This window comes from Cyprinodon variegatus, unplaced genomic scaffold (genome assembly GCF_000732505.1).
Source record: "Cyprinodon variegatus isolate N-32 unplaced genomic scaffold, C_variegatus-1.0 Scaffold879, whole genome shotgun sequence".
NCBI lineage: Eukaryota > Metazoa > Chordata > Actinopteri > Cyprinodontiformes > Cyprinodontidae > Cyprinodon > Cyprinodon variegatus.
Window position 1 is genome coordinate 93,816 of NW_015151332.1, and position 11,988 is coordinate 105,803.

General features: G+C 37.4%; 1 protein-coding gene across 3 annotated transcripts in view; it reads left to right on the top strand.

The window, feature by feature from the left end:
* The window catches only part of LOC107099507 (transcription initiation factor TFIID subunit 4-like), a 152,576-nt gene that overhangs the window by 33,988 nt on the left and 106,600 nt on the right, over window positions 1–11,988 (top strand). For all 3 annotated transcript variants that reach the window (XM_015397656.1, XM_015397657.1, XM_015397658.1), the window contains 2 exons: window positions 7,150–7,225; window positions 8,120–8,234. In XM_015397656.1, the coding sequence (XP_015253142.1) occupies window positions 7,150–7,225; window positions 8,120–8,234 (191 nt within the window). The remainder of the gene's footprint in view (window positions 1–7,149; window positions 7,226–8,119; window positions 8,235–11,988) is intronic.

Below are 11,988 nucleotides of genomic sequence, written 5' to 3' on the forward strand. Positions count from 1 at the left end.
AGAATGTCTTTATTACTTCAGAGAATAGAAAAAAGCAACTTTGAGTCATGTTTGAACTAGTGCAGGTTGTTCTGTGTTCTAGTCACCCAATTTTATATATTACAAAACTAGAGGGTGTTAGCTTCCATATAATGTATTGCACATGTAATTTGTGCTTACAGTTCCTAAGTTATTTGCTTTTTCATTTGGGTATGCAAAATAGGTGAGGATTACCCAAAATGAGGTGGATGTTAAGAGGTTAAACATCTTTCCCATCCACAAACGCAAAAATCACATCTTCTTGCTTTTTTTCTCCAAAGGAAATAGAGGGGATTCCAGCTGAAACCGGCGCAGCCATCTTTGTTCTGCTTCCGCCTCTGGTTGACGTGTTGACGTCATGTATGTTTCTGCATCTCATTGGCCCTCAACTTTTCTGCATAATTTCTAATACATCTGTTGCCGTCTGGCAAAATGTATTTTCAGGAGGTTTTGAATTCGCAAATCTTGCAGCAATTTATCTTATGTGCAATGTAATTTATTTTACACTGGGAGAGAGTGTGAAGAGAGAGGAGTCAGGCATGCATCAAAGGTCTAATAGATGGGATTTGATTCCAAGGCTGCTTCGTTAAAAGGGAAGTCCTCTGTTTATTAGGCCCGCACTACAGTTTTCACAAAATGTAGATCTGTACCTTAACTTTAAACTTGCAAATGACTGCTGACATTTCCACATCCAGCAAATCCTGTGGCAGAGGCTGCAAGCACAAAATTACAGAACAGTTTATAAAACTTTGTTTTTTGATTTCTTTTCATTTTCTTGCTAACAAACATGCAGCTGAATGTAGGACAGATTCTGCTCTATTCTCCTGAGAGAGATTGTCGTAATCCTGCACAATCTTTCAGCTGCTAAAATCATTTGATGAAATAAACAGCAAGAAATAACTTATTAGGAAATTAAGCAACCTTATCTAGAGAGATTTATTTAAAAAAGTGTCATAACCACGTCACATCAGCAGACTCTCATAACAGTCTCTGATGTTTTGATCTTTGCTTTTGTGCAATAATGAAGCAGCTATTTGAGACTTGTTAGAAGCAAAAGATTTAGTTTGAGGTTAAGGTTAGAATATTTTTTACAGCTTTCCTGTTGCACAATCATCACAGTAATTACAGTTTTTAGCAGTCAAATGGATGGCCTCACGTTTTCCTCCAGGATACTAACATATAAGGATGCATTTACTGTCTGAGGAAGCTTAGAAATCCTTAACCTCCCCGATCATCCTACAGCTGCATAATCCCTTTATTTTCATTCTGTTCTTTCTATAAATTAGTTATTTAACCAATATTATTTCTTTTATATTCAGTCTTTATTTAGCTAAATTTAGTCTCTATTTGCACCAAGTAACTTACGGTGACGCACAAAAGCATTACAACTTTTACATATTTTCACATCAAACCACAAATTTTGTTGGGCTATTATGGGATCCATAAATAAATAGTTTATAAATAAAATAAAAAATAGAAAATTTTTTATATTTAAAAGTCTACATTTGCAAGAGTCTTCAATTAAATTTAGAATCCTTTAATCCTCATTTATATGGAGTGGATTTTGTCTCGTCGTTTCAAGAAAAGGTCGTGTTTTGTAATTGGAAAAATAAAAGGAAATGCAATTCACAAATGAAACTTTAAAAAAGACCTTAATCAAAAAGGTTTAGAAAGTATTTTTGCGTTTTTCTCAGATCCATTTTTTTTTATTATTCTTTAAAAATACTTTTTATAGAATTAATATTTTTTTAGATTTGTTATTTTTTTTCAAGGTTCTCTTTTTCAGATTGAAAAAGAATAGCATTCTTTTCTAATTTTATTTTTTCCAGATCACGTTCTCTGTACTACTGGGGGCGGGATTTAATACAAACTGGGGAGCGAAGACACATTTCTATTGGTCTGCATGGACGTTAGCGACAACAAACGGTCTTACTGGGCTTGAAGTGAAGGAATGAAATTGGTAAAATTCAATCGGAAAAAAAGAAATATGAAAAATATAAAAAAAAATCTATGAGAAAGAAAATTGAAAAAATAACCAGAGAAAACAGAATTATTTTAAAAAACCTTTTTTTGTGAATTTTTTAAAGTTTAATATCTCAAAATAGATATTATATATCATAAAATAGATATAACATAGAATAGAAAATCCCTTTATTGTTCCACAATGGGGAAATGTGGGACAATACAGTATAAAAAAACAACAAATTTTTTGTTTGCAACAATAATGCAACAAAATTCACTCCATACTAATAACCAAATATATTTAGAATATAAAATCTAAAATTTTGTGCAATAGAGAGAACAAATGTGTAACTAAAAGGGGTCTGTTAGATGTGCATAATCTTAAACACACCTTTCCTGCTGTAAAATACGGAGATGGTGCCTTTATGCTCGGGGGTGCTTTGTCTTTTTTTTGCAGCCATGTTATCAAAGCTGCTCAAAGTTGATTTCAAGAGCGAAGGAGAAACATAGAGGTGAATGCTGGGAGAAAATCCTTGCTGGTCAGAGAGCTCAGAAGTTCTCCCTCCAATCTGACGGAATTACATCTGCCTTGCAAAGAAGAAGAGACAAATTTTTCAGTCGATTAGCAGTTTATTATTACAGCAAAGGTGGTTCTTCAAAGATTCATGGCAACTAATATAAATTCTCACCTATTTGATTTTTATCTGTTAAAATGATTGCAAATCATGTCCTATTTTTATCCCGCCCACAAATATGAACGACTCTGTGTTTGTCTATGACATAAAATCCCAATAGAATATCCCGATAGTTAAAAAGTGAGAATTTTAATTGTAATGCGAGGATTTAACAACTCAAAGGGGTCTGGATACTTTAAAAAAGCCTCTTTTACTTTATACTAAGAATCTTTTTATATATAATAAACATATTCTAGATGGCGAAAAAAACAAAAATTCTGATTTGACGGATTTTAGTGAGAAACGGGTTGATTGCATGCTTTGAGATCATGTGAGTAGTCATCCCATGATCAGAAAATTGTTAAGTAGCAAAGCAGGGATTCTCCCCTCCCAGCAAAACCAAGACAGTAATGTTCATTTATCACTAGCCTTAAGCGGGACCTGTGGGTTTGACGCCTGATCGGCTTTGTGCCTTTCTGTTGCACAAAATCTTAATTTTATGTGCAGTGCAATGCTTGTAGGTTGGCCTGATACACATGTGCTTATATATCACAGATAGTCAGCATCAAACAGGCTTCTCTTTATTTTAAAATCATAAAAAAAAAAAAATAATACTTAACTTATGCTGGCAAAAGATTTTTTATTTTTTATTTTACCTCACTTAACTTTTTATATTACAATGAAGATTGTTACCTCTTGTTTCAGTTCTGTTTTGAAATCTGAATCCCCTCCTGAATTTACTTTTTTTTTTTACTTTGTTAAAAGCTGACTGTTTATATTAAATATTTAATTCTTAAACCCAATCTTGACATTTAGTATCCAGTTAAACGCGTTTTAAACATAAGCCGGCTGCTGCAGTTCTGCTGTCAAACCTTTTTCTCTGTGATTCTCCAACTTCCCACCTTTTCTGCCTTTTTATTTATTTATTTTTATTTTTTTCTTCCCGTGTTAACTGTGTCGCCAGCTAGCCAGAGGTGCTAGCTATCTCTGCCTATTATGAATGTATTTTTACCCTTCCCTCCCACTCCTCCAGACCCCTGCAGTGGATCTCTGGGAAAAATGGCCTGTGTCTTTTTTTTTAGTAGCTTGAACAGTAATATAGCATGTGTCAGGGAATGGAAAACAAGGCTAAAAAATATGCAGCAAGAAGCAAAATGGTTGGAATGGATGGCTGAGCCAGAGGCTCGGCCTGAAGCTGCTACCAAGGAAGGAAGTGACTCTAATAGCCCGGCATCGTGCTCGCTCCCCCCCACCCCCACTCTGCTCCATCTTCTTTTGCTCCTTCTTTGTCTAAACAACAATTTCAACAAAGTCCTGACTTTATTTTATCTGGAAATACAACCAAATGTAGGTCACACTATAAAAGTATAAATACGCATGAACTTTCTAACATTTTAACAGACCGACTTAAAGCCATCCGTAATACTAAAGTCTAATCTGATAATGCATGGTTTTTATTTTTCATTTTTTTCTAATAAAGATCTTTTAGTGATAGTTTTATAGCCCTTGCTGTGTCTGAAGGTAATGTAACAGCAGTGGAAATACAGCTGCTTTGTAAAGGATTTATTATGGAATATTAGTGAACAAAAATGCTTCATGAAAACCAAGGAAGTCACCTGGCAGGTCAGGGAGAAATATGTGGAGAAGTTAAAGGCAAATTTAGGTCATAGAGAAACATTAAACTAACAAAACTGGGAAGCCGTGCATGAAGAAAAGATCACACCGAAACCTGGAGGAGCTGCAGAGATTCATTGTGTCCACAGGCCAACTTTTATATGTATATTTAACACAAAATTATTTGAAAGTGTGATAAGAAGAAAGCCATTGTTTAAAAAAAAGCCATAGAAAGTCCTGTTTATATATATATGCTGTTTGAAAAATATAGAGGATTCAGCAAGAAGGAGGTGCCCTGATGAGACTGAATATTTTGGTGAATCTGTGTGTTTGAATAAAAGCAAAGTTTTGCAGAGTCGCCCTGAACACAGCATTCCCACGGTGAAACATGGAGGTGGCAGCATCACGCTTGGAATACAGATAAAGCTTTATACAGGGCAATTGAGTTATGGGGGGGCGTGTTACTGAACTCTTCTTATATATATGATGAAATATTGCCTTTCGCACTTTGAGATATTAATTTAAAATAAAATATTTCTGCCGTTTTTCCAAAATGCTTGGTTTTACTGCAACGTCAGCTCCATTAAAGTCTACTGCAGAGGTTTGCAGCCTGCGGCTCTGCAGCCGTTAGTGTCCCTTTTCGATTCTCTACAACGGCTTTTTATAGTAGCAAAAATGTTAAACAACCAACTAATTGTTTAGAATATAGTATATTGGCTAATATCATTATTAGACGTTTAGACATACAACAGAATGACTTAAAAGTAACAGAATTATGTTTTGAGGTCTTTAGTTTTTGACATTAATTTGGAAACTTTTTTTTTTACATAAAGCCCATCCTTCCTCTTATTTCACCCTGTAAATCCTAAATCTTTCTTTTTGTTTTAAATTAATGTTGTCATTTGACATTCTGAAAAAAAAATAATTTGAAATTAATTGTGTCATTTGTGATACATTAGGGATTTCTCTAGTTTATTAAGGATTTTCTGTTCTCTACATTTGTCTGATTGGATAAATACATTTTTTCAAGAACACAAATAAACACAGTGATGATGTAAAGGTTTAAAAAACTCAAATATGGTGGTAAAAGCTTCAAAAAGTAAAAATGAAACAAAAAAGTCTGTTGTTAGATAAAATAGCAGAAGATTTCCTATGGCAGATCTTTAACAAAAATAAGAAGTGGTGTTTTATTTAAACATATTATATTTTCTGGCTCTTTGCATTTTAGAGAAACTGGTTCTTTGGCATAAGCTTTATGAAGCGGCTACAATAACTTTCACAGCTGTTTGTATTGAACCTTAATATAAGTGTCACCAATCGGGCAAATGTTGCCATAAACCGAGGTGATACAGTATTATGTTCCAGGCATTTAGCTAGCACTAGGGTGGAATCAATTAATCTGATTAATCGATTATTGATAACCGTCAACTAATTGACTAATCAATTTATCTATGACTGGAAAAATATAGACTCTAATACATGCCATTTGCAAAAAGATCAACCCACCCAGAGGCATAATTATTAAAAAAATAATAAAAAGAATATATAAAACTTTTCTATTTAAGATGAAGTTATCTTAAATATCCTTCCAGAACTCCTAAAGTTGCAGTTTTAGCTTCACCTGATCTAAATTTTCTGGATAAAAAAGTAATTAAGGAAGCTTTTCCTATCCGATCATTGATCGAATACTTAATCGATTAGCAAAATAGACATTAGTTAGCAGCCGTAGCTAGCACAACATCCAGTTAACATCATGATTTGAATAGTACACTGCAAAAACGACCTAGAAATTACCAAACATGTCTTAAATTAAGTGTACTTATCATTAATTTTAGTAGATTAGTAAGATAATTTGCCAATGGAAGTGTTTTTACTCTTAAAATAAGATAATCAGATAATATGCAATTGTTTTTTCTTATTTTAAATGTAAATTGTCTTGTTCCATTGGCAGAGTGTCTCATTTATCTCCTCAATTCAAGAAAAAAAATGCACCTATTGCAAGAAAAAAAATGACTTTTTTTTTATTTGCAGTGTATTAAGTGTGATTAGCTTAGCATTGCTGTCATCAGCAGCTTTCCTGTATGGAATTGCATGTTTAAGGATTACACACTTCTTTAATCCACTTTGGTACCGACCAAGGTTCTCAAAGCTGTCCGGACCAAAGTGCACAAAGAGACAAGTCCTGATGTGTTTAAAATTTCTGCTAAATGCTTACCTCTTTAGGTAATTAGATGACAAAAATAACATTTCTCTGAAGTTTCTAAAGCCCAGATGATGTTCTAGGAAAGCCTAAAGCCTCTGAAAAAATAAGAAAATTTTCATTTTTATTGATATAGCCCCTTAAAAGCACATTTCTTTGTTAGAATGGCCTAGTCAAAGTCCTTACCTTTGAACATCTGTACTGTTTGAACATCAGTTTGGTTTTGTGAGGAGGAATGTGGATAAATCTCCGTCTATTGACACATAGAAGGACATGCAGCTGTCTGGTAAAGGTGGTTGATTCTGGGGGGTAATAAAGGGCTTTCCATGCTTTTTTATTTATTTATATAAGTACATATTTGTTTTAACCTTTTCTTTCCAGTTTAGACTTCTTCACCATTGGTCAGTCTTCTGTCCCCCTGCTGCAGAAAATTAATTCACAGTTTACATTTCAACCCCACTACTCTGTAGTGTGAGCCTGTATGTACGGCTGATCTTTAACTTGCAGAGAAATTAGATAAAAGTTTATCTCATTTCATATTCTCCATTTTAAGATAAAAGCTTATTGTCCCTTGAATATTGAAGCTGGGTAAATAAGCATAGAGTTTGTTTTTTTCTTTGTAAATCTTCCTTCTCTTTCCATCTCTGTCTTTCCTTGCTTTAATAAAGTTTTTCTCCTCAGGGCGTAAAGACAGGAGGGACTGTTGGTGGCCAGGTCCGAATGCCCATGGTGATCACGCAGTCCATCAGACCGCAAGGTAAGAGCTCAGCCTTATTGCACATCACCGAGGCATTCAGGCGTCTCAGGATAAAAGAAAAAAAAAAACAGACTTTATTTGTGGGAAGATTTGTATACGTTTTAGTTTGAGATCCACTAAAATAGAATAAGCCAAAGCTTGCCATAAGTGGATCTGTAAATGTTCCCATGATGTGCTGGATGATGTGTAAACAGACAGGAGCAGCAGAGAGAACAGGTGTTTTTTTGTTGTTTTTCTGCTCTGTTATAGAGCCTCCACAAACATTTGTGCTGCTGCTTACTCACACTGATTCACAAACACTCTTCCCACAGAAGCCCAGCAAATATCGCCCCCAACACCGACCGAGTGGAACGCTCCCCTAAGAGAGCCCCGTGCTCTTGAGTGGAGCCTGCCTGCATGCGTGCGTGCGTGTGTGCGTACCTGCCTTTCTATGTAGGAATCGGAGGTGCATACAAATTTGATCTACCCCTCTTCTCAAAGATCGCCTGCAGTGAAAGATCTGTAGGTTGTTTATGCCCGTAAATTGGAATGCGGGGATAGATCTAAAAATACTCCTCTGCGCCTCTTGGCGAGGAACATGCCTGTTAAAATCAAGTTTAAATTCACTCTGGCAGTCCTTGTGCCTCTCCGGAACAAGAAAGAAAGGAAAAAAAAATAAAAAACCGTGTCTGGGAGCAGGATGCGGTTTAGGAGTGTAAGGAAAGCCGCTGAAGCGCAGCGATATTGACAGAGCGATGCCAGGTTGGTTCATCTACCCCCCCTCCTGACTCATGGGGCCTTGTGAGGAAGACGGGGACAGCTGAAGGTAGTCCTCAGTGTGATGCAGATAGAAGGGGACACTTCAATGATAACATTACTTTTCCCTGCTTTGTTTCTCTGTTCTCTCCTGTTCAGGAACAATGGGAAAGGGGGCCATCATACAAGCAGGCAAATGTCCCATGGTTCCTCCTGTTCAGATCGCCGGGAATCAGAAAAACAAGCTCAACGACCCCGGAGGAGGTTCTTTCAGGTACAGGAAGCTCTGTGTGTCATTCCCAGCCACCGCCACAGGGGGGCAGCATTTTATCAAGCTGCTTTCTCCATGACTACAGGCTACTCTCTCAGCTAAGGCTATGAGTGTTTATCCAAGCTGCCTGCCCAGCCACCTGGCTGCCTGCCTGGCCCGGCTGGATGATCGGTGGTCCTCTCTCTCTCTCTCTCTGTCTCAGTGCTCATCACATAGCAACACACTGCCAACCAATAGATCACCCTCGCACTCGTCCTCTTTGTGTCAGTGTCACAAGTCACTGGCAGGACTGCAAATGAGCTAAATCTTAATTTAGAAAAAAGATAATTGTGTCCAGATGGTTGGAAATTCTGGACGCTGTTCTGAAAATACCTTTTGGTTAAGTCAGACATGCGGTTTTATCCCTGCAGCCTGGCGCTCTCTCTCTCTTTCGCTCTCTGGTTTCCTCTCTGCTTCTAGTGGGCCTTTGTCTCCAAACATAAAAGGTTTCTCGCCCACATGCTGGCCTTTGTGGTTTGGGCTCTGCATGTTTTTTTATGCTTTTTTTTTGTATGTTTGTGCAGCATTTCTGTGCATGTTTGCATTGTTTACATCTTGTTTGTGCTCCCACTGGCCTCTCCAAGGTTGGCTCGGGATGACCTCGGAGTGACTGGGCCAACACAAGAAGAGTCTGGGTCACATGGGCCGACGGGTTCATGGTAATGGCCTCCGTCTCCTCAGGGGAAAGGCATTGCCCCTGGCTCTGATTGATAAACCAATAAATCTTTAGCTGCTTTGGTAATTAAGCTGTCAGGCTCGTTTGTTACTGACAACCTCCCCTCCCCCCCCCCGCGGCGATCATAGTGGCCCTCCACACGCGAACGCGCTGGTTTCGCTACAGTATGAACCCAATAACGCACACAAGGCGCTGCGGTTCCCAGAGGAAACACAACCTGACATCACAGCATATTGTCCTCTAATAAAGGTCAGGTCGTAAAACACGTCTTCAGAGCTGTCAAAAAAAACCTCTCCGATTTCACCTGTTTGGACAATTTATTTGATGCCACAATTTTATTTCACATTTAAACACATTTCAGCAACAGACAAGCACCTCAAATAAACAAAAAACAAACTTCTTCTGAAACATTATAAGCGATTTTTGTCACCCCTTTGGTGACAGCTACTATCATCCAGTGATTTAAGATTTTAGATTTTCTCTGACCTCCCTGTTTAAGGCCTCGCCACAGCCCCCCCCCCTGCAGATATAAGGTCCAGGCTTTGACCTCAAAGCCATTCAGAAGTGGACTTCCTGGTTTTCATTCAGTCGTCCTGCTTCAGAACCCAGAAGGACTCAAGCAGGAGATCAACAGCTACTGGACAAACTTTCTCTTTCAAAATTTTCTTCAAAAAAGCAAAGAAAACCCCAGAAGAACAACCCTCTCATTTGACTGATAGCATGATTTATCTTTTTCCTGAAGTGCAGCTAGTTTTTTTTCTTTTTCAGGTGAAAAAAAACTGCAAAAATGGACGTAAAACAAGTTAAAAAAAAATCTTAAAATACATGTATTAGCCCCTGATGGTGATGATGGGCTCTTTATTTCCACCAATTGCTGGAATCTCTAAGAGTTTCCCAACTGTTAAATATTAAGTACCTTGAAATCTGGTGTTACATTTCTTCATATTGTAATATGATGTTCTATCTATAAATGAATGAATCTAAATAAGTACATCCTGAAACAACTAGGGGGAGATTTTCAACACACAAGGCAGCAAAAAAGTCTTTAGTCAGTTTCCACACTTAGAAAAAGGATAAAGGTTTGTACTTTTCATCAAAGATTCACTTCAACTATGAGACAAAATGAGAAAAATAATTGAGATAATTGTGAATACATTAGCAAGTTATGGTTGAATAAAGTATTTTGTCATTAAAAACAGTCCAGATGTCTGGACCTCACTGACCTGTAACTTTTTCTGAGAGGCTCCTCTGTCTTCCACCCGTATCTGTATAAATACACCTGTCCACAGCCTCAAACAGTCAGATGCCAAACTCAACCTTGGCCAAAGAATTGTTGAAGGACACATGAAGGATACTTGTGGCCTGATCATGAGAACAATAAGAAAATACAGCAGAACTACATGGAGGGACCTGATGAATGACCTGCAGACAGCTGGAACTAAAGGAGCTAAGGCTACCATCAGTAACACGCTACGACCAGAGGGACTCGCATCCTGCAGGACCAGATGTGCCCCCTGCTTAAACCATTACATGTCCAGGTCTGTCTAAAGTTTGCCAGAGAGGAGATGAATCCAGAAGAGCATTGAGAGAACAGCATGTGGTCAAATTTAACCAAAATAAAACTTTTTGGCACAAACTCAACTCATGGTGCTTGGAGGAAGAGGAACGCTGAGCTGCTGTGAAGCATGGAGGTGGAAACATCATGCTTAGGGGCTGTTTTTCTGTAAAGAGGACAGACTGAATGATACACGTTGAGGGAAGAATGAACAGAGCCGTGAATGGTGAGAATTTAAGCTCAAACCTCTTTCATCAGTGAGAGGGTTGAAGATGGAGGGTGGCTGGGTCTTCCAGCAGGACAATGATCCCAAACATGTCAAGACATGTCAAGGTCCAGGAGCGGCCTAGCTGCTCACCAGACCACAACCCCATAGAATATTGGTGGTTGGAGTTGGAAGTCTTCGATGCTCGGCAACAGCCCCAAAACATCACTGGAACAGAACATCAGCTACAGTCTGAGGAAACCTGGAGAAGACTGACAGCACATGTCTGACCTCTGTCAATGGAAACAAAGCTTATACTACAGAGTATTGGGCTGAACTTTTGTTGACCGAGTACTTAGTTTCCTATGTCATTTTCTCATTTTGTCTATCATAGCTGAAGTGAAGATTTTTCCTCCCTCTGTAGCCCCAGTTTAGTTTAGTTTGAGTAACTGTTATTCCTCTCTGTTTTCTAATTATAATTTTTTTTTTGGTAACATTAAAAGTACTTTGATATGTTGATAAAGTATGACTAGAAGCACATTTGTCGAAGGTCAGACTTTTATTGAAAACACTGTAGGTTTCTCATTCTTTTATTTCTCAGTATATAGAAAAGTAGTTTTCTTTTAACAAACACGCTGAATTATTTTCTATATTTTTTAGCTGGCCAAAAGCTTTGTTGAGCTCTATTACCTGACAGATCACCATGTTTTCATCATTTGAGTCCTTTTCTATGCTTGTTTTGTAGCCGTGCAATTAAATATATACATATATATTTATTTTTTCTTTTCCAATTACATCGGGTTCCAACAATTATAGAAACACTCTAATGAGATGAAACAATTATTGGAGATGAAACAATTATTTGTCTGCAGTCAGTTTCACAGTGATGTGTTCTGTTTGTCCTGTGCTATAAATGTAATGCAGCAGTGTACCCCTTAGCTCAGCCCCAAAGTTTAGACGTCCGCTTTGCAAAAGTTGATCAATTCAAGCCGATATAATGGAGGTCTTTTTTTCTGCTTAGGATTAAATTTTTTTTAAAGGAAAAAAAAAACTCAGAACTGCTTAAATATTCTTCAGTATAGAAATCTTAAACTCAGTGAGACCGGATGGAGATGCTGTAGCCATCAGTTTTCAAGTCTTGCCCCAGATACTTATTCAGGCTTTTTCTAATACAAATCATGTGATATAAACCAGTCCATTTTAGCAGCTGAAGTATGTTTACATTTGTTGTCCTTTTCAACTCTCAAGTTTTCTGCAGTATTTAAGAATAAACACAGGACAC